Source organism: Impatiens glandulifera, chromosome 1 (assembly GCF_907164915.1).
Source record: "Impatiens glandulifera chromosome 1, dImpGla2.1, whole genome shotgun sequence".
Classification (NCBI taxonomy): Eukaryota; Viridiplantae; Streptophyta; class Magnoliopsida; order Ericales; family Balsaminaceae; genus Impatiens; species Impatiens glandulifera.
In genome coordinates this window covers 19163076-19185711 of record NC_061862.1, presented here as the reverse complement: position 1 = coordinate 19185711, position 22636 = coordinate 19163076, and the positions used below count along the sequence as shown (strand labels likewise).

The 22636-nt window shown below is 28.8% G+C and overlaps 4 protein-coding genes across 4 annotated transcripts; 2 read left to right on the top strand and 2 right to left on the bottom strand.

Annotated features, from left to right (window-relative positions):
• On the top strand, positions 1-879 carry LOC124919906. Its single transcript, XM_047460274.1, has one exon. It carries the CDS (start codon positions 1-3, stop codon positions 877-879), a length of 879 nt encoding a protein of 292 aa, XP_047316230.1.
• A 144-nt stretch (positions 880-1023) lies between these two features.
• Positions 1024-2410, bottom strand: LOC124922570. The gene is made up of 2 exons (XM_047463294.1): positions 2162-2410; positions 1024-1389 (listed from the first exon to the last, which is right to left on the bottom strand). Exons 1-2 carry the CDS (start codon positions 2378-2380, stop codon positions 1144-1146), a joined length of 465 nt encoding a protein of 154 aa, XP_047319250.1. The 5' UTR covers positions 2381-2410; the 3' UTR covers positions 1024-1143.
• A 10324-nt stretch (positions 2411-12734) lies between these two features.
• LOC124921095 (UPF0235 protein C15orf40 homolog) lies at positions 12735-14836 on the top strand. The gene is made up of 3 exons (XM_047461703.1): positions 12735-12959; positions 13052-13140; positions 14448-14836. The coding sequence occupies exons 1-3, from the start codon at positions 12785-12787 to the stop codon at positions 14577-14579; spliced, it is 396 nt and encodes a 131-aa protein (XP_047317659.1). The 5' UTR covers positions 12735-12784; the 3' UTR covers positions 14580-14836.
• A 12-nt stretch (positions 14837-14848) lies between these two features.
• Positions 14849-16814, bottom strand: LOC124921094 (GDSL esterase/lipase At2g23540-like). The gene is made up of 5 exons (XM_047461702.1): positions 16422-16814; positions 16199-16329; positions 15695-15943; positions 15372-15627; positions 14849-15207 (listed from the first exon to the last, which is right to left on the bottom strand). The coding sequence occupies exons 1-5, from the start codon at positions 16672-16674 to the stop codon at positions 14987-14989; spliced, it is 1110 nt and encodes a 369-aa protein (XP_047317658.1). The 5' UTR covers positions 16675-16814; the 3' UTR covers positions 14849-14986.
• Between the last annotated feature and the right edge of the window lie 5822 nt (positions 16815-22636).

Here is a 22636-nt window from a genome sequence, read left to right as displayed (position 1 = left end):
ATGGGAGATGTTCAAATTCGGTTGAACCATAGGTTATCCACATTCCTAATCACAAAAACGACCGTTTACATTTCTTTTGTCCTATTTTTTATCTTAATTGTCATCGGTTATCTCTATTCCTTTCCCGGCGAGTCCATCGGCGACAACTACCGGTTCGGAGAATCCTCCGACCACTACCGGTTCGATACCTTTTGTAGCGAACCGGAGCCAGCCCATCTTATCCGGACCAAACTCATTGACGCGTTCTTCAATGGCACGTCACCCTACGCTAACTTCCCACCAAAACACGCCATTCCTCTTTTAACCCCAGCCAAGATCAACGGATGGGATTCGAACAATGTTGTTTTTAGTAACCTTATGAGAAAGTACCGACCAAAGACCATCATTGAAGTAGGTACGTTTTTAGGCATGTCTGCAATCCACATGGCCGAGTTGTCACATGAGATTGGCTTAGATTCCCAAATAATTTGCGTTGATAATTTTCGTGCATGGCCTGGACTTGATATACCCATGATAAACGGCGACGTTTTGTTGATGTATCAATTTATGCAAAATTTGGTTCACAAGAACGTGACCGAATCAGTTTTATTTCTTCCTTATTCCACTACCGCAGCTCTAGATAAAATGTGTAAGATGGGAATATATGGAGATATGATTGAGATTGATGCGGCTCATGATTTTCATTCGGCTTGGAGTGACTTGAACCGGGCTTACAAGGTTTTGGCACGTCACGGGGTCATTTTTGGGCACGACTATTTCAATAAGGAAGATCATTATGGTGTTCGAAGGGCAGTTAATTTGTTTGCTAGGTTTAAGGGTCTTCGTGTTGAAACAGATGGAATGCATTGGGTCATACATCCTAGTAAATCAATTAATTAATTCTTGATTTTCCATACAATAAATTAAGTAATAATTTCCAGCTTTCAAATATATATCTAATTTGATCAAATGAAAGTTTTTTCTTATAACAATATCATAGTGGGACAACAATGCCCCCAAAGACAGATAGAGAGGATTAAAACAAAACAAAAAAACAAAAAAAATTGAATAGTATAGCAAATTAATTAATAGATTCGTTACAAATTTTGGAGGATCCCATCTTGATTTTATATTTTTTTTTCTTCAACCCCATTAGACTCTTGATCATTTTTTTTCCTCAGTAGCCGGTTTTTCTACCGTGGTTGTGGTTGCGGTTGGTTGAGGCGTGTCGGTTTTGACGTCGATTTCTAGGGTTTCTGATTTTGGTTTTTCTTCAATAACTTCTGTGGTTATAGATTTCTTCTCTTCTATAACTGGTTCAGATTCGGCGGTGCTGGTGGCGACAACTGGTTCCTCCGCCTTGGCTTCTTCCAATTGAGGAGTTGCTCCAGATATTTCCTTCACTTCACCCTGAATAAAAACAATTACTAAAAATTAATGTGGAGTTATTTGAAAAAATAAATAAATATATTGGTTATGAAATCAAAACTTTTGTAATGAAAAAAGTGAGTTTCTCCATATAATTTAAAATAAATTATTAATTTTGTTTTTAAATTGAAATAATAATATTTAAAATAATATGATTTTTTTAAATCACCAAGATCAAACAATCTCTTAAATAAAAATTTAATTTAGATATTAGCTAGAAACAAAGCTTATTAATTTAAATTTGAAATCAATTGCAAGTTGATCTTATCTAGTTCATTCTAAGACAAATTATCATAAAATTTTCATACTAGGTTGTTTTTCTTTATATATAGCATGATTGCAAATTACTGATATATTTATTTATTTTATTTTTTTAAATGTGAGGTTTATACAAACTCTTGTGGGACAGATCCAGAAATTTGCAATTAGCAAGAGTATGATTAAAAAAATTAGGGTGTGATTGAAAAAAGTTTGAAGTGTACTTAAATAATAAAAATTAAGTAAATATTCTTCAAATTAAATTAAAAAAATTATGAATTTAAGAAATAATTTTACCTTATTTTATTATAAAAAAATATATTTATTTTTGTGGGTTTGAAACTCTAACACCCTACTTTGCTCAAAGTTATAAACTTCACTTTAACTAGTATAATTTTAAAATGAAATAAAACATGTAAATAATAATATTATTAATATAGTATTTCAACTTAAATCAATTTAAGTAAAAATTAAATTGTGACATATTTTTTCTAACCTCTTGTATGAGATTATCAAGAGATCGGGGTTTGATATCCTCCTGCTCAGCGACACCACTTCCTTCTCCTTGAACGGTCACCTGTTCCGACACGACCACGACCTCCTTAACTTCCGACACCACCACCGTCTCTTCCTCTTTCACTTCCGGCGCCGGAGCAGCTCCTTCTGCCGCCCCATCTTTCGACAATACTTTTGGTTTAGTCGCACAAGCTCCCATTATTCCCTTTTCTAGATCTCTGTCTTTCTCCCTATGAGTCTTTCAATTATATGTTTATTGTCTTTCATATCATGTATATATATATGACTAATAAAATCTTAAAGCTAGCTGGTAATGAACCAAGGCCTTGTTTGATTGTTTTCAAATAATACATTGGAAATAACATTAATCCAAACAAGGACTAAGAAAGTGGGGTTGTCAATAAGGTAGGGGGATACACAAGAACATGGTTGTCCGTTTACACCAACATTCTTTCTTTGTTGCCAGTAAGGAATCTAAATTATTAATTACAGATAGATAGAAGGACGGCAATTTAATTATTTATTTAAATTTATTGCCACCCAATTAAGAGTTATTTTATTTTATTTTAAATAAAACATATAACACCGAACAACCTCAATATTAATGTACTATATAATAAATGTCGACAAGTACAATATATTTATATAGAAAGAGAATCCCAACAAATATAAATGGCCGTTTTTGAGTTGGCTGCCAGCTAGCAATTTATTAAAAAGTATTAGGGCTTGTTTGGAAATTGGAATTCAACTCCTTTTTGGAGTTTGTAATTGTACTATATTGGAGGATTTGAATTTTGAATTCATATCTTTTCCAAACAAGTTCTCAAAGATTAGTAACTTTTACTATTAATTTCTTTTTAATTATATATTTATATTGTAAATGTGTTTGATTATTTAATTAAAAATATGTTATATAGAATAATATATTAATTAATCATCCTTGGACTTTCTACATGAGGAGCAATATTGCCCATAATAGGGAAACTCAGATAATGGAGATTGTTAGACATTATTATTAATTAAATCTATAAAATATCTTAGTGTTTAATTTGTTTCTATAAATAAAGTAGAGTGAATAATAATTTTGGTTGTTTTAAGTTTATTTACTAAAATAAAAATAAAAATAAAAATAAAATTAGAATATTATTTTTAAGACAATAAGACAAATTAAGTACATAGAGTTTGATAAAAAAATAAAAAAATAAAAAAATTGACAGATAACAAACCTGGAAAGACACATTTATTATAATTATTTGGTTGGTGTCATTTCTTTTAAATATATATATTTAAAGGATAAAATACTAATATTTATTAATTGCAAAAATTATATATATAGATAATTTAATACATGGTCTTGTTCATTTTTTACAATAATTTAAATATATATATTTATCAATCACCTCACATGAATGGATCAACACGATGTCACCGCCTTGCAAACAATAGTTGTGACACGTTTAATTTCAATCATCGGACATTACCTATTACCTATGTCTCATAAATTGATTCAGTTTTATCAGAATTGTGGTGGTAAAAGAATCGCAATAGTTCACAATAAGAGGTCTCAAACAATGTAAAATTTAAAATAATTTTGGTCACATTCTAACCACATGCACAAGATATGCACAAGATGATTCATTTTATTAATTAAAATATTAAAGCATTCTTCATTTTATTAAAAAAAAATTAATTAAATATTAATATTTTTTACTAAAAATAATTTAGAAAACTTAATTTATACCAAACAAATTATCATAATTAAAAAAAAAAATTCAAACAAACATAATAATAACCATAAATACAAAACATCACATTCAATGCTTATATCTCAAAAACTGATACAATCTAGAAGATTGAAATACCAAATTTTGATTCGATTTCTTTGTAAGGTTGTCTTCAAACATTTTTTTTTCTCAAATGTAGGTAATGTGGTTATGAATTTTTAATTTTTTAATTTTTATTCTTCTCTCTTTTCAATGCATTTTATTTGTTTATTATTAATACAAAAGTTGGGGCAAACAAGTTTTGATTCGTTCTTACCTTTGTATTTGTATGTATTTATTTTTAATAATTTATTCAAATCATATATATTTTATCAAACAATATTTATATATTTATATTTAAATAGTTATGAAAAATATATGATTAAACAACAATCTCAAAATGTTGGTGAGTTGGCTCATGGCTGGCCTAGAAATAGGTTATTGAATCCCACGGAAGAAGTTGGGGCCCAAATTATTTAAGCTGGGACCCATCATATAATCATTATCATCATTGTATTAACCCATCATTAAATTAATAAAAGTTAAAATGGCTTATTTAAACCATAAATATTTTTCCATAATCAAATCATTTTCAAATAGTAATTTTCTAGACAACTCAGGTTAGTTTCGGATAAAAGTCGTCTTAAAAAACTAAAATATTAAATATTCGATTTTAACTGAGAGCGTTTTGAATTGAAGGAACCCATATAGTCAAGCTAGTTCATCTTAATTAATATATATATATATATATATATATATAAATATAAAGTAATGTTTTAGAAATGAAAAATCGCTCACCAAACCAGCCTAAGATTAACAAATTCATCCTAAGCTTCCAAATATGCATTTAGACCCACTAACTTAACAAAAACATTCAAACCATCCTGAAATTTGTGAGCTTTTTCTAACTATTTTTTAAAAATGTTAAGTTGTATGAATAAAATTATCACAAACAAATAAGACTTCTTCTAATAGAACAATTTAGGTCTAAAATAATATAATAAAATCTACATTGCATAATCTATAAAATACAAAACCAAACCATCTAAAATTTATTGGGTGGATTAATATCACTTTCAAGTAGTAGGTCTCCACCATTGGTCATTTCCGCTCTCAGGTGTTCTTTGAAGATCTAATGCCAATAATTAATTTGTTTGAAAATGATTTTTAATTAATTAAGATTTTTTTTTGTAAGTTTAGTTTATATTAAAATAAATTATGTTTTATTGGTAAGATATATGGGTTTATAAATTTTAGAGTTTTTAAAATATATTTGATTAATTACTATTGTAACAAATAAAAAAATTAGAGTTTTTAAAATAAATTTAATTAATTACTATTGTAACAAATAAAAAAAATAGTTACCTAAATTTATTTATTTTTATTTATCCTACAAATTAGAAAACATGATAAAGACTTAAAAAAATGAAAGAACAAATACTTAAAAACTTCAACATTTCTATTTTTATTATTTTATATTCAAGTTTTTAAACTTTACAACACTTTCTAACATTATCTTGTGTGGCTTAATTATATGAACAATATTTTGTAAGCTAAATCCATCTCAAAACGATCTAGTTTTCGTGGATGCAAGTGAATCTCTCGCTTTCAAAGATTGGTTGGAACTTTGTTTTTTATTTTTGATAAAAACCAAATTATATTTCTTCATATTCAACTTTATGATCTACATTAGATTCTTCAACAACCAGCTGAAACTGATCAAAGAAGTTAATGAAATTCTTGACACATATAGGCTTGTCTGGATTATGTTTTTTTAAAATAATCTGATTTAAAAAAAAGTAGTGATTTGTGATGATATTGAGGAGTTATATATATATATTTTTTATAAAACTTAAAAATATTAATATACAATGATAAAAAATAATAATTTAAAATAAAAAATATTTTAATATTTTAATTTATTAATTGAATAATGTGATGGAGGAAAGATGAGTCGAGCTATGTTTAATTAGGGGTGACAATTTGAGTCAGTTTCAGGTTGACGGGTTCAGGTTTGCAGGTTAACGGGTTGAACGATACTAACCTAAACCTAACATGTTTAGTAATTTGGGTCAAAATCTCTAACCTGAACCTTATTTGTTTATTTGTGATTGACTCGAACTTGATCCGTTTGACCCGATTTACCTAACTCAACTCGAACAACACTCGATGTAATTAATTCAAATTTCTTTGTTTCAAATAAAAAATGATATCAAAACAAAATAAAAATAAAGCTAAATCATGGAGTCACTTATAAAAAAAATTATAAAAGAAAATAAGTTAGTGAATAAGAAAGAATAACATAAAACTCAACAAAAAGAAACTTGTAAACGGGTTATCGAGTCTATTTTGGGTTATTTTATGTTGACCCAATTTTGACATGTTTATTAATCAAGTTAAATAGGTTAATCTGATTTTGACCCGAACAAAAAAATAAATGACCATAACCTAATTTTTTCGTATTCGGTCTGGGTCGTATTTTTGTGTCGGGTCCAAAATTGACGGTTCTATGTTTAATGATTCAAATCGAAGTACCCTTTCCTTCTAAAACCATTCATTTTCAAGCCTATATCTTATAACACTATGCACAAATTAAATTATTTTAGTTCCTTATTAGTTTGAAGAAATTAAAAGAAAAAGAAAATCAAGACATCCTAATTGTTGTTATAAGGACGAAATATGATATAAAGAAATACATTATATTTGTGAAATTATATTGACTCAAACCATTTTCCTTTATTTTATGGGGGAATTTGACAAAATGACTCTAATAATTACCCTTTTTTATGGGGGAATTTGACAAAATGACTCTAATAATTACCCTTTTTTTGGGAATGACTAAGGCCTGATAAAGTCCGTAAAAATGACCTTTTCGACTTGTTTAAAAACGAAAACACCCCTCCGCATCACGCAAAATGGTATTTTCGTCCAAAAGGATAATTTTTACAAATTTTATCGGGCCTGGATCATTTCCCAAAATGATGTCATTATTAGAGTCATTTCGTCAAATTACCCTTATATTAAACGTACTAGAAAAGGGGACCAAATATCATCCTCAACCCTTTCAACATGCTCCAAATTATCAATTAAATATGAGATTGAATGTGAGACCGGGGCACCCTAACATGGTATGAGACCAAATATAAATCATTTCTCATAGGGGAACTAACGGGAGAACTATGGTTAATAGTCTCAGTCACGTGTAAAAGAGGAGAAAAATGCTCGATATTTGCCTCAACCGTGTGCATCTCAAACGAATACTCCATAATATTGATATGACCCTTATATGAGGCGGGACACTCATAAGAATGATGAGTCAAATATAACGATGAAATGACCTCGGATCCAACCTCATGACCGACCTCTTCGCCTAAACACACTATGACATCCTCGACATATAAGGCATCAAGACTCAATACCCACTTATTATCCTCCACAACGGTTAACCATTCAACATTAGCGAGCCCAGCCAAACGAATTTGATCCACATAGAAAGGAGTCACCACTAATTCCTTAACACTTGCTTCTAATGTCGTCAGACTTGTAGGATGAGCTGTCGATAAAGATTCAATATTTGTATCATTGTTCGGATCAGAACATGAACTAGTATTCATTGTTATTAAAATCTCAGTAGAGCGTTCTGGCCAAACCATAACCTTGCAATCATGTGTTCCGCTATCCACAAGAAGGACTTCCAGATATCTGATGTTCGGCTCAAGAGGGGCCACAAGAATTCAGACTCATCCTTCATCGTTTCTACTTTGATACTCTCATCACACTTAATAAACCCACCAAGATCATCCCCTGCTCTACAGAGAAGATTAGAGTTCCATAATAATATAGACATTCCAAATAAACGAATCCAGATACCATTCCGAGTTGAACCTGGTTCAGACCTTCTAGTGACGTGTTTTGTTTCATATGCTTGTCTATTTATATCCACAACATTAAAAATGCCACTCTTGACCTGTAATTTCTCAGTGACGATCGGTCAATCATTAACAAGTCGACGAAGTCCATCCTCTACCAATGAAATTACACAATTTCAATCGGCATTATAAATATTGTTTTGAACTCACACCATAAAGCAATGTACCTTCCATGTGAATTATAGCCCAACCAAAATTCTCCATTATTAGGACCGAAACCAAGTCGCTCCTTCTTCCATGATGATGATCGAATAGATTACCGATCAACTTCAAGTGATTCTCATCACTTCGATCGATCTTCTTTTGCCCATATTACATTCTGAAATAACCACAACTCTAGGATGATCTAATAAGGTTTGAAATTCGAAACACTTACCGCCAACCATTATCTTTTATGTCTAGTTCAACCATATAATGCGTCTTCCTGAGCCAACCTGCATTGCATATGATGGTACATTGACGACACGGAAATCCAGTTGTGTGCAGCTAGGAATTGTGTTGGTGCGAACCGACATCTTCTCCACCCAACATTTTTGAATTGGATGGGTTGGACGGCCCACCAAGTATTGACTCCTTCCACTATCACTAATAATATTTCTATTTCTAGTCTTTGATTGCCGCATATTCTCTCCAAAACAAGACCCGATAGGTTCCCTAAGAGGTGGATGAGAAAGCTAGTTGAAGACTGATGGTTTTACGAGACCTTTCGACTTCTCTTGGCCCTTTTGATAATGCATCCTTCCTTTGGTCGCTTAAGTGAACCTGAGGCCGGCCGTCCACAAGACGGACAATGCGCTCTCCCCTACCAACCAAATATGACTGTGATCATTCATGAGGTTTCTGAGGAAGAGTCAAGGAGGAGGTTTGCACAGAGTTCTCGACTCATAATATTATTTTGAATGAGAATAGATTTTCGGTGCAAGAAGTTTTAAGGTGTGAGAATGAGGTTTGACCGGAGATTCGCGAGATTCTCCCACTTTCATATTGTTATCTTCGAAGTGAAATGAAGAATATTATTTTGCCTAATGATAATATTATTGATGGAAAACGTGTTTCAAAGCATAATAGGACGTATTCTAATTAATTTATCTTAATGATTGGAAAATTATGGCGTGGAATGTCTGTGGGATTAACGATAGTGCAAAGTGAAAAATGATAAAGTCTTTGGTTGGTACTTTGAACTGTGTTATTTATTATTTCAGCGAGACTAAGATGCATCATATGATTTAATGGATTATTCGTGACCTATGTAATTGGAGAGTTTGTGGTTGAGAGTCTCTTAATTCTATCGGGGCATCAGGTGAGATTTTGGTAACTTGGAATGAGGATTTGTTCGAGAAAATTGACATTAATATAGTCCGATTTTTCATTAGTATTCAGTTTCGTAACCGTGAGAATAATTTTCATTTGGTATTTTCTGCGGTGTACTTGTGCTTTCTAACCTTAAGTCTGATTTTTTCAATGAGCTTGTGAAGGTGACAAGTATTTGGGATCTACCTATTATTTTTGTGAGGATATGAATGAAGTTAGAGTTCCTACCGAGAAAAAAGGGACACGAAGACTCACAAGGCATATGCGTGAGTTTTTTAAGACAATTGTAAATTTGGAGCTAGTTAATTTGCCATTGGAAGGAGGGCAATTCACATTTAGAAGAGGTAACAGACACAGTGGGAGTGTATAATCCCGCATTGATAGATTTCTTGCGAGTAACTCGATTTTCCGTGGTGTATCTAATGTATTTCAGAAGGTCTTATTATAAAATTGTTCTAATCATCGTCCTATCCTTATTGAGCGGAGGGAGGTGGTTCCAACTAGTCGACCTTTCAAATTCGAGAACAAGTGGTTGACTAGAGATGATTTTATCTCGAAGGTGGAAGGGTGGTGGGCAAGGGAGGTCGTGTTTGGTCCCCCATCCTTTAAACTATTTATTAAGCTTAAAAATCTACGAAAGATGTTAAATAGTTGGTTTGTGGGGGATCGTGCATTGTTTTGCTCCAAAGTTGATGTTCTAAGTCGTGAAATTTTATCAATTGATGGTGTAAAGGAAGTTCGTGATCTCTCTAGTACGAAAATTTCTACACGAATTCATCTAGTGAGCGACTTGCTTGAACTATGTAAAGATGAGGAAATTGGGGCAAGACAACGCATTAAAGCAATTTGGTTGCGGGAAGGTGATAAAAACACCAAGTAGTTACATGGCATCTCTAAAGCACAAGTGATAAATAACACTATTTACTCGATATCCATTGCTGATGTTGTACATGAGAACGAACCATGTATATCTAATAATATTATTCAATTTTACAAAGATTTGTTTCATGAACCATTTCGGGTTAGACCAAAAGTGAATAACATCAGTTTTGTATTTATAAATGCAAATGAGAAATGCATGTTGGAAGCTCCTTTCTCTATCGAGGAGGTGGAGGCAACAATAATGGACTTTGGTAGTGATAAGTCCCCCGAGAATGATGATTTTAATATGTTTTTTTAAAAAGACTTGGGAGTTCCTTAAGGCTGGTATTATGACGGTTATAAATCACTTCTATCGATTTTTATCTTTTGAGAAAAGTTGGAATTCTACGTTGATTGTCCTAATTCGTAAGACAACCGGTACTATCGATGTGAAGAATTTCCAACCCATCAGTTTGGTTACATCATTTTATAAGATTATCTCGAAATGTTTGGCAAACAGAATGCGTGGAATTTTAAGTACGGTTATCTCTAACAATCAGATGACTTTCATCAAAGGCCGTCAGATTTTCGATGCGACACTAATCACCAATGAGTGTATTGATTCGGCTAACTCTAGAGGCGATAAATGTGCTTTTGTCAAACTCAATATCGAGAAAGCATATGATCATGTTAATTGGGAGTTCCTTTTTTATATTATGGGTAGAATGAGTATGGGGAGAAATTGATCGGATGGATTAGATTTTGCGTATCGACGACGAAATTCTCTGTTATCGTGAACGAGAGTTATTATTGTTTCTTTGAGAGTTCAAGGGGTTTAATACAAGGAGACCCTCTGTTCCCTTTCTTATTTGTTATTGTCATGGAAGACCTTTCTAGAATGATGTCGTTTATTGAGGATACGGGTTTGTTCGTGGGTGGAGTGCGATGCGAGACGATCTCCATTCTCTATGTCTCATTTATTATTTGCAAATGACACTCTTTGCATGATTCAGGATACTGAGAGAAATGTCAAACACCTTCGTGATATTCTTTGGTTATTTGGAGCGTGTTTGGGACTGCATATTAATTTGGGTAAGTCTGATATCTTTTTCTCTAATTCAGTTTCGTCTAGGAGAAAGATTAGATTGGCTTGTATTCTGGGATTTAAAATTAGAACTTTTCGTCTATGTATCTCGGGCTCCCTCTAGGGGCTAAAGCTAGCTCCAAAGCTTTTGGGACCCAATCATAAGTAAGATGAAGAGGGAGCTTCTCATATGGAAAAGTAAGATGATTTCTAAGGGAGGTTGAATAGTTCTTATCAAAATCGCTCTTTTTTTAATGCCAACTTATATGATGTCTCTATTTGTCATCCCTAAGTATGTGGCCGTGAAGATGGAGAGAATTATGTGTAAATTTTTATAGGGATCATTTGATTCCTCATTTTCTCATTTAGTGAGTTGAGATAAAATTAAGTTAATAAAAGAGTAAGGAGGACTAAGAATCTGCGATCTTATTTCTTTTAATAAAGCCTTATTATCCAAATGGTGTAGTATATTTGCAACAGAGCAATATAGTATTTGGGCTAAATTGGTTAAATGTAAATATGGTCAGGATAAGTCTGGTTGGTTCACAAAAAAGTCTTATAGACCCGTGGGTTACAACATTTGGGGTGATATTTATGCCATGTGGAAGATTTATCGGGAATATTCGATTTTTATTGTGGGTGATGGAAGTTCGATTAGTTTTTGGGACGACACTTGGTGTGGTGGTATATGTTTGACGAAGGTTTTCCCCGAGCTTTCTTCTATTTCTATTTGTAAAGATTCATCGGTCAAATATATGTTTGACATTCGGTTTAGTGGTTTTGCTAATCGTATCAGATAGAGAAGAAGATTGAATAGTGAGGAAAGCATGTCCAATGATAAACTTTTGTTAATGGTTAGAAAAAAGGAGTTAAACACGTCTTCTCGGGATTATATACGGTGGCGTGATCTGAAAAAAACTTTTATTTGAGACATTGTTACACTTTGTTCATTAAGGTTAGCCCGATTGATCTTTGTTGAGAAAATTTATGGGAGTCTAAGATGCATACTAAGATATCTTTTCTTGGTTGGAGTGTTATTCACGGCGGAATTTTCACTAACGATAGATGTATGAAAAAAAACATGATTATTGTGAGTCGTATGTGTTATAAAAAGGTTGAGACAACTTTTCATCTACTTTTATATTGTCACGTTGTTGCAAATATATGAAGTTTTTTTATGGAATTTGACTTGAATAAAATGGGTTATGCCGGAAACTGTTAGTGGCTATTGTGAGGCATTGATTGGGGAGACTAAAAATGCGAGACTTAAAAGATGGGTCTCTATCCCTATAATTTTCTAAAGGATTATCTGGTTGAAAAGAAATTTGAGAACTTTTGACGATAAAAGTAGGTCGTTTAAGATTATTCACAATGCCATTATCATGACGATGTCGGAGATTAGATCTAGAAAACCCGTGGATTCGTGTGGAGATTTTATTGCCCTTCTTGAAGATTTTATTGTCTTTCTTGAAGATGTTTGAGTCAATTAATTATTTTAATGTAATTTTGTACCCATGTACTTAAACGATTTTTTATTAAATAGATATTTAAAAATAAAAATAAAAATTTGTTAACAAAATAAATAAATATATAATAATGAAAAAAAGAAGAAAAAACGGTCTTGAACCATCTCTCCCGGGTCCCGGCAAAGAAAAATGGCTCCGGCGAAGAAAAGTAAAGGAAAAAGCAATGCCGCCGATTCCACTCGATCATCTCCGGCGATCACCATAAACTCAACCAAGTTCCCGACCTGTATGCGATTAATTCCTCCTTCTTCTGTCGCTATCAATATCCACGCCAAGCCTGGTTCCAAACTCGCTACCTTGACAGGTCCTCTTTCTCATACTCGCTACTTAGAAGTTAGGGTTAATACATCTATACGGATGCTTCCATCTGATTTAATTGAGTTTAATTCAATCCAGATTTTAATGACGACGCACTAGGAGTGCAGATTGACGCGCCTGCAAAAGATGGAGAAGCTAATGCCGCCTTGTTGGATTTTATAAGCTCCGTAAGTACAATGTTTTTCTTCATTACTCTCAATTCATTCGTAATCCGAGCATAAAAGTACTAATTTTGTAAGCCAGCGAGTATTTTGAGTCGATCCAAATTGGAATATCATGTTTTATGAAAAATTCTAATTAAGATTCAAGGGTTTACATAGTATGGTGAATGGGCTAATATTGTTTGCTTGATTGCTTATCTATCTTGTTGATGTTTTAATGGAAGTCACAACTATTCATACAAGCTTAACCTAAAAAGAGTGGAAAAATGCCTTAGAATTCAATGAGAACCTTGCAGTGTCATTGTGTTCTTTCTCCTGGGGGATGCAAACCTATAGCACTAGCTTGATCTTGAGCTCAAGAACTTGGTTTGATGTTGATGATATATAATCTCCAACACAGGAGAAACAGTTCAATGTACTGCAATCTCAATATCTAAGCCCTTGGCAAGGAGAAAAAGAAGATAAAAACTAAGAAATTAGAATGTGGACCTCGTGCTCCTTCACAGTTGCAATTGCAACGTATTTTGTGTTCTTGAGTGATCCATGTTGATATTATTTTCATATGCATGCTGTTTGGGCGTTTGGCATTTGGACTTACTTTTTACATACATCAAAAGATATTTATATATTAATATTATGAATATTGTTGGTGACTGGCACATTAGGTTTTACCCCATTTTGAATCACTGACAAGTCAATAAACAAGTTACCTTTTATAGGTCATTAATCAAGTGTAAGTTTTAGTTGTGATAAAGTGAAACCCTGACAAGTTTGCCCAAAATCTGTGTGGCTACTGATGGTTGCAAAGTTTTTTCTGCTTTGCTTTTTCCCAAACTTGTAACGTTTGAATACATCTTGTACTACTTTAATATAAAGTTGATATTTTGAAAAAATACTATTTCTCAGAATTGACTAGTAGTCAAGAAATAGGTATTATTAACATCCCCTGCTTTCAATGTTGATGGGATGCAATAGAGACATTTAATGAATTTTCTGGAACTTGACATATCATAGGTGCATCATAAGGGAGCAATAACAATTTATTTGGTTCTTTAAACTTAACTAATTATTTCTGCATAAGTTAGTTAGTTTCAATTTTTAGAATAAATAAGGTAGAAACCTGTTAATTGGATTTGTTTTATTTGAACTTACAATACTTTAAACTAGATTGGGAAATTGCTGATATGATCCGTCCACATTCTAGCAGACATACTGGATTAATAAGAATCTACCAGTTTATTTTCGTTTTCAGTTTACTGTGCATTTCTACTTTCTGGTTTCACATCAGTTGTATTTCTACTTCTTATAAACAGGTTCTTGGTGTTAAAAGAAGACAAGTGTCTATAGGTTCTGGCTCTAAATCGAGGGATAAGGTTATCATAGTTCAAGAAGTAACTTTAGAGAGTGTTTTTAATGCTTTGGACACGGCTTTGAAGTGCCAATGAATGGAGGTTGGAGCTTTTCATATGTTAGGAAGTTGTACATTGCACTAATGTAATGGTTATCTTTTTATTTTCTTTATAATTTTCTTTGTTTAGTTAGAGTTTTACTTTATCCTCATAGTACTTCTAAGGTACAACTTCTTTTGTTTGTATGAATAGATTCTTGGAGGAATGTCTTATGATATACTGAGAAATAAGCCAGTCTATATATAGTTCCATAATATGCAAATTTGTGATGCTATTATTGATTGGAAGTTTGGTTATACCTCACTATTATCCCAGTAATTTCTTCACCTGTTTAGATTTGCACTTTAATTTTCAGGTTGGCATCCCATCTAGTTTTCTATCCATTGAAACTTAGTTACAGTCATTTTAAATACATGTTTGTAGTAATATGGGAATCGAGTCAATTAGAGATCTCTTAGTGCCTGAAGAGTCATGGGTGTTACATATTTCGGGTCACCATGAAGAAGTTGCTTAGAAATGATCTTATTTGCCGCTTCACTTGGATGGTAAGCATCCCAGAAGAAATGTTTTGTGTGGTCTGCACACAAGATAGATGTTGGACCACATGGACTCAGCCCAGAATATTGGCCTCCGCCACAGCATGGTGTGTCGACTGATGTGAAACCTGATATTTTTTTGAGGTCAGTATGTTACGTCTATTGTAAAGTTCAATATAAAATTCACTAGGATCATATCAAACAAAAATTTTATTCTGTTGAAGTGAAATGTTATATTTTAAACGCTTTTTCCTGAACATGTGTATATAATCTTCTTGCATTGAGTACTTACCATATTGTTCATAGTTTCTGATGAGTCCCAGCACTAGATCATACACATTTGCATAAACAAACGTGGCTTCGGGTAGGTTTTGTTTTAGTTCCTGCAGCAGGTCCTTCAACCTGGCACCATATTGAAGTGCCATATTGTTTGGTAATTCGGCACACTCACTATCTGTCACCCGATTCATTGCTTTCTCGTATGGAATACAACCGATTGGTCCCACATTTGCCACTATGAATTTCCTAGCATCTAGATTATAGAGCCTCTGTGCAGTACAAATAAGTTATAATAATGTTATTATAATTAAAAAAAACAAATTCTTTTGCAGATACCGTGAGCTGTCCTCTCATATGGGTGATAAGATCCTCAATGAAAGCCTCTGGTGTCAGCGCTCTTCTCACACCAACGGAGAAGATTGGAAGCAGGTAATTGTTGAGAAAATCATTTGAGCCAAGTGTGACTGAGAAGATAGATTTTGTCATAATGTAGTTTCTCGCCCTTTCTGGACCCAACAATGAGGCAATTCGTTGTCTGGTAATATTGAAACAATCTATTTGGACATCCATTGAAAGCCTGTTAATCTGCAGCACATATTAGAGCTTGTTTGATGAAAAAGTAAATTATTTGGATTAAATGAATATAATATCCTTCATATATAATATTTTAAAATGCTAGAAAATATAAATTAAGCTTATATTAATTGATGATGAGAAAGGGTTATTTGGATTAAATCAAAATAACTCGAAGGCTTACTGTTGATGTTTTATGAGAGAAAGCAAATAGGATAATTATATAAAGTTACTGTTATTTTTTATCTGGCTTTTCTTAATGCTTACAAAGACTCTTCCAGTGTCTCTCAAAATCCCACCACCTCCTGAAGCAAAATTAACTCCATGTATGAGAGCTTTTCCTGTGGTGTTTGGTGCAAGAAATGGTACAGCATAATGTTTCTGTCCCATCAACTCTCCTGAAAATGCAAATCATTAGTACTTGAAACCTACATATGCATTCATCATATTGAAAGGCTTATATATATTTTGATTGATATTTATATTTTACCAGTAATGTCTGCAATGGTTTTCCCATTAGTGTAGCGGCCAGTAGGATTTCCTCCTGATGGTTTGAAATCAATGCTATATGGGCGGATGTTGCCTCTGGCCAGAGTTCGCAGGTAGTTATTGTTTCCGGCGTCTACTAATGAGTCCCCAAAGATGAATGAAGCTCCATTATTCAAATGGCTATCGGTTATTCGGCTAATACAATTTATACAGGTAATAAACGAGAATACCAAAGCCAGAATGAAGATTTTCATGGTTAATTTGTAAGTACTCTATCTTTCTATGCTTTAAAGTTTATGCACTTAAGGTAGATGTATATATATGCAAGTACTTTCTTCAATTAGAGGAAAATAAGCAACCGGTTCTTTTTATGATAGAGTTGTCATTTAATTTGGTTAGATCACTTTTTTTGGAATGAGATAAAGAGGGTGAGAAAAGGTGGGTAGCAACAACAACTATTTTATCTCTTATTTGAGTTTTTACTTCTTTTTTTAACCTGGGGTAAATTTATTAACATAAGTTTTTTCCTTCATATTTTATTTGGTAAGAGTTTGATGATACATCTCCTTGGTTTCCAAATTGAGCTATAAATGTTGTTAGGCATTTTTGATTAGGTTGGACCAATATATTTTACTAAAAAAATGCTTCTTTCCACTTGAGTTATCCGAGTGGGTATAAGGTTTTTTTTGGCCCCGCTTAAACTCAAAACTATCCCATATAGTATAAGGTTTTTGAGCAATAAATATTGTTAGGCAGCTATCCGGGTGGGAATAAGGTTTTTGAGCTATAAATATTGTTAGGCATTTTTTATTAGGTCAAACTAATATCCTATATTAGGATAAATATTGTTAGGCAAGCTATAAGGGTAGGTATAAGGTTTTTGAGCTATAAATATTTTTAGACATTTTTTATTAGGTTAAACTAATATGCTACATTAGGAAAATTGTTTTTTAGGCTTGGTTTTAAATAACTGAAACCAATATAATTTATTTTAAATTATTATATTTTATTTTATTCATATATTAATACTATTTAAATTTTTTTTATTAAAAAATAATAATCACATACTCAAAGTTATCAACCATCAATAATCTCAATCCCCGTGTTTTTTTAGAGTTTTTTTTCTTCGTGCTCCTGGCTTAGGGTAACTAAACCCTACTACTGCAAAATGACCCCAAAATGGGTTTTTCTCTTCCAACCCATCCCTAAAACAAAACTCAAAATGGGTTTATACCCATTTTCTCTCAGATAAAAACCGAAATTTGAGTATTTACTGTTCACATACTCAAAATTTTTTAAAAAAACAAAATGGTCCTCTAACTATATTATTATGTTAATCTTATATATTTCATATTTTATTTATATATTTCATATTTTATATAATTATTGATATGTTTTTTATGTTTTATTTTTATTTTTTTATTTTTATTAATATTTTTTAAATATCATAAATTTAATAATGAATAACATTAATAAAAAAAACTAAAAAATAACAAAATAATTTAATAATATTTGTTTTGATATATTTTTTTTTATTTATGTAGTGTGATTAAATTTATTTAATAATATTAAATTTGTTTTTTAATAATATTTACTTTGATATAATTTTATTGTTAGTATAGCATAATTTGTGTTTGTTTATTTAATGAGGTTTAATTTGTTTTTTTATGTGTATAAATTATTGATTTATAATTCATTTTATTTAATGGGTATAATTTTAAAAAATATTTGGTATTTATAGGTAGAATTGAAAAAGTGTGTAAAGAGGAATATTTCAGAAATATTCTTTTTGAATTTGAAAATGAGTTTTTGGGTTGGAAATGAATTACTGTCTGATGGGACACTTACTGCATTTTGAGTTTTTGAGTTTGAGAATGGGTTTTGGGTTGGAGATGGTCTTAGGCGGAAAAATCATTTAGACAATATACTTGTATAATTAATTTATTTATAAACTATTAAAAGTTTATCAAGACTTAATTTTTAATCTCACCTTTAGTCTCTCTTCAATATATATATATATATATATTATTTAAATTTAAATTAGAATTTTATTTAATATTATACAATATTTTAATAAATTATTATAATTTATTTTATTCAAATAACAAGTTATCACCATTATTTAAAAAAATTGATACATTAATTATTTAAATTTATTTTATTATAATATATTATTGGTTAGTTTTTTAATTATTTTTTTATTAATTAACTTTTTCAACTATTTTCTTATTACTCAATTTTATATTTATATAAATTATATATATATATATATATATATATATATATATTATTAATATATACACATAATTTATATAATTTTAAAATATCTTTATAAATAGATAATTTAAAAAAAAAAAAGTAAAATAATATTATATTAATATATGTAAAATTATGTAATTTTAAAAAATATTTATTATTTATATATATGTTTTGAAATATAAAAATTTATTTAAATTTAAATACTTTTAAGTGAATTTTTTTTTGTTTATATTAAAAAATAAAAAATATTATAAATTCATTTTTATTAAAAAAAGTATATATTTGTTAAACATAAATATTAATGAAAAAATAATAAATTAAAGATAAATATTAATATATATATATATATATATATATATATATATATATATATATATATATTATATATAAATTAACACCTTACTAACCAAGTGTGTAATTAGAAGCTAAATAAACTAATATTTAATAGTATATATCTCTATATTTTATTATGTATCTTTAATTTTGGTATTTGTTTTACTTATATTTCTTACTAACTAATATGGTGAAATTTAAAATTCTAGATTTCCCTCAGTTGCTCAAGATTAGGGATAAAAATGAAATGTTCGGTACGATTTAGGGAATCGCATTACCATCCCGTTCCGAAATTATTAGCTAGGGATGTAAGCGGTTCGATTCGATCGATTTTTCACCAAAAAATTCATCCCAATCGTTAGTGTCGATTTTTAAAAATCTCTATCCATTGATTGTGGTCAGTTATAAAATTGGTTCGGTTGTTTTATCAGTTAATTGTTTGAAAAGTAACAAATATATATATATATATAATATAATAAACTAAAATGAAAAATAAGTGAAGTTTTATAAATATATATATATATATATATAATAAAATAAATTAAAAAAAAAATGAAAAACTAGTGAATTTTATAATAAAATTCAAATAAATTATATAATAAAATAATTATTTAATTTTAAAAAAATTAGATTAAAATATTAAATAAATTAAAATGAGTTTAAAAAAAAAACATCAAATATATATAATAATAAATATGCGTACCAAAATTCAAATAATGAAAAAAATAGATTATATTCATCATTTACCACTAGAAATAAAGAACATACATTTATAAATATATAAAAAACACGTATATATACAGTCGGTCTATTAAACCGTCAATTTTTTATTATATAAATTGCCAACCGAACTAGCCATTGTTGGTACGGAAATTATGAATTGGCCAAAACTTAGTTCGGTAGGTTTATAATTATTTCGGTTGAGTTTTCATCGGTTCGTTTTTTGTTTTGCTTACACAGTTACACCCCTACTACCAATATCGTTAGGAATGGCAATGGGCACCCTACCCTACCTATTGATAGTGAAATACCTATTCTCGAACCCAATTTTCATTATACTATCAATCCTGACTCGAACCCAACGAGTATCTCTATTTGTATCTCCATTCTCAATTTGTCGGGTACCCCATTGTCTAGTTAAATATTTATAAGATTTTAGATATTGAAAAATAAGAAATATAACTTTAATATTAATGATATAAAAAATATAAACATTACTTACTCGTACTTATATTTTAGTGGTAAAACAATATAATAACATTATAATTAGGGCAAATTATCTAGACGACCCTCTAATTACTCTGATCGCTTACTTTTAGCCTTCAAATTATTTTTTAAAATAAATAACCTTTTTAAATTAAAAAGGTCGCTAATGGCTCTTCCGTCAACTTTTTAATTAAACATACGGTTTAAGCTTAAAATATTATTTTTTATATATTATCTTTAATCATTATTTTATATATATATATATATATATATATATATATATATAATTATTAAATTATTATATATACAATATATATAGTATTATATATATATATATTTTTTTTTATTATTAATTTTTATATTTATAAACTTTTTAATTAAACATACCTAAACATACCGGTTTAAGCTTAAAATATTATTTTTTATATATTATCTTTAATCATTATTTTATATATATATATATATATATATATAATTATTAAATTATTATATATACAATATATATAGTATTATATATATATATATATTTATTATTATAAATTATTATATATACAATATATATAGTATTATATAAATATATATATATTTATTATTATTAATTTTTATATTTATATAATTATTAAATCTTTTATATAATATATAGATAATATATATATATATATATATATATATATATTTATCTATACATATCTATATTTATATTTATATTTATATTTATATTTATATCTATTTATATATAAAATAAATTTTAAAATAATTTACATAATATATATATATATATATAATTTATATATATTATATTTAAGCATTAATTTATAATATATATATATATATATTTTAAAATAATTTGAGGATTAAAAGTAATTGAGTAGTTGGAAGGTGACCAATTCTTTTAACCTTCAAATTATTTTTTAAATTATATATCATATAAATATATATATATATATATATATATATATAAAAGTTAATGATTAAAAATAATATTTATAAATTATTTTTATATAAATATTATATATATAAATATAAAAAATAATGATTAAAAATAATATATAAAAAAATAAGTTTAAACCGTTATATTTAATCAAAAATTTACCGGGAGGACCCTTTTAATGAACCTCCCGTCAAATTTTTGGTTAAATATAACGGTTTGAACTTAATTTTTTATATATATTATTTTTAATCATTATTTTTTATATTTTTATATATAATTATTAAATGCTTATATATATAATATTTATTAGAATTATATATATATATATTATTAATTTTTATATTTATATAATTATTAAATCTCTTATATAAATATAATTTATAAATATTATTTTTAATCATTGATTTATATATATATATATATATATATAAATTTATATGATATATAATTTAAAAAAATAATTTGATGGTTAAAAGTACTCTATTACTTTTTAATTCTCAAATTATTTAATATATATATAAAATAAAATTTTAAAATAATTTATAAGTATTATCTTTAATCATTAATATATATATATATATATTTATAAATTTATATAATATATAATTTAAAAAATAGTTTGAAAGTTAAAAGTATGGATGAACTTCCAATTACTCAATTACTTTTAATCCTCAAATTATTTATATATATATATATATTATATAAATTAATAATTAAATATAATATATATATATATATTATAAATTATTTTAAACTTTATTTTATATAAATATAGATATTTATATAAATATAAATATAAATATAGATATTAATTGATAAAAATAAATAATATATATATATATTATTTATATATTATATAAAAGTTTTAATAATTATATAAATATAAAAATTAATAATAATATATATATATATAATACAATATATATATATATATAATAATATTTTAAACTTAAACCGTTATCTTTAATTAAGAATTTGACGGAAGAGTTATTGGTAATCTTTCTAAAAGTTTAAGGGACGATTTATTTTAAAAAATATTTTAAAGGCTAAAAGTAAGCGATCTGAGCATCAATTAGAGGGTCGCCCAGATAATTTGTCTTTTATCAAAATATCAATGATTGCATTAATTAAATAAGAGAAAATAAAAAGATGTTAGTGAAAAAAAATAATAATCGTAAAATAAGTATATATTAATTATTTTAATCAACTATCATTAAATTTTGTTTTGCATATTTTCGATTCGGTTCGAAGATCGATGCACGGCATGTAAATATCATCTCTAACCCAAACTCTGGTCAACATTGTAAGCATGAAAATTTGACCACCTTAATTTACAAATAATATTATTATTTGTAATAATATTTAAATAATATTTAAAGTTTTTAAATTTTAAATAATCAAAAAAGAGATTAAAGATCAAATTAGAGTTAATTATTGTGATAATTAAACCTTAATTAGTAAAATTAAATAAAAATTCAAATATAATT

What these genes read in the sequence shown, in the direction of transcription:
- LOC124919906 (XM_047460274.1), top strand. Translation starts at nt 1, where the DNA reads ATGGGAGATGTTCAAATTCGGTTGAACCATAGGTTATCCACATTCCTA.
- LOC124922570 (XM_047463294.1), bottom strand. Translation starts at nt 2,380, where the DNA reads ATGGGAGCTTGTGCGACTAAACCAAAAGTATTGTCGAAAGATGGGGCG. An exon ending in TTGATAATCTCATACAAGAG is followed by an intron (nt 1,390 to 2,161) that starts GTTAGAAAAAAT and finishes GTTTTTATTCAG; the next exon opens with GGTGAAGTGAAGGAAATATC.
- LOC124921095 (XM_047461703.1), top strand. Translation starts at nt 12,785, where the DNA reads ATGGCTCCGGCGAAGAAAAGTAAAGGAAAAAGCAATGCCGCCGATTCC. An exon ending in CAAACTCGCTACCTTGACAG is followed by an intron (nt 12,960 to 13,051) that starts GTCCTCTTTCTC and finishes AATTCAATCCAG; the next exon opens with ATTTTAATGACGACGCACTA. An exon ending in TGTTGGATTTTATAAGCTCC is followed by an intron (nt 13,141 to 14,447) that starts GTAAGTACAATG and finishes TCTTATAAACAG; the next exon opens with GTTCTTGGTGTTAAAAGAAG.
- LOC124921094 (XM_047461702.1), bottom strand. Translation starts at nt 16,674, where the DNA reads ATGAAAATCTTCATTCTGGCTTTGGTATTCTCGTTTATTACCTGTATA. An exon ending in GAGACACTGGAAGAGTCTTT is followed by an intron (nt 15,944 to 16,198) that starts GTAAGCATTAAG and finishes TATGTGCTGCAG; the next exon opens with ATTAACAGGCTTTCAATGGA. An exon ending in ATATGAGAGGACAGCTCACG is followed by an intron (nt 15,628 to 15,694) that starts GTATCTGCAAAA and finishes TGTACTGCACAG; the next exon opens with AGGCTCTATAATCTAGATGC.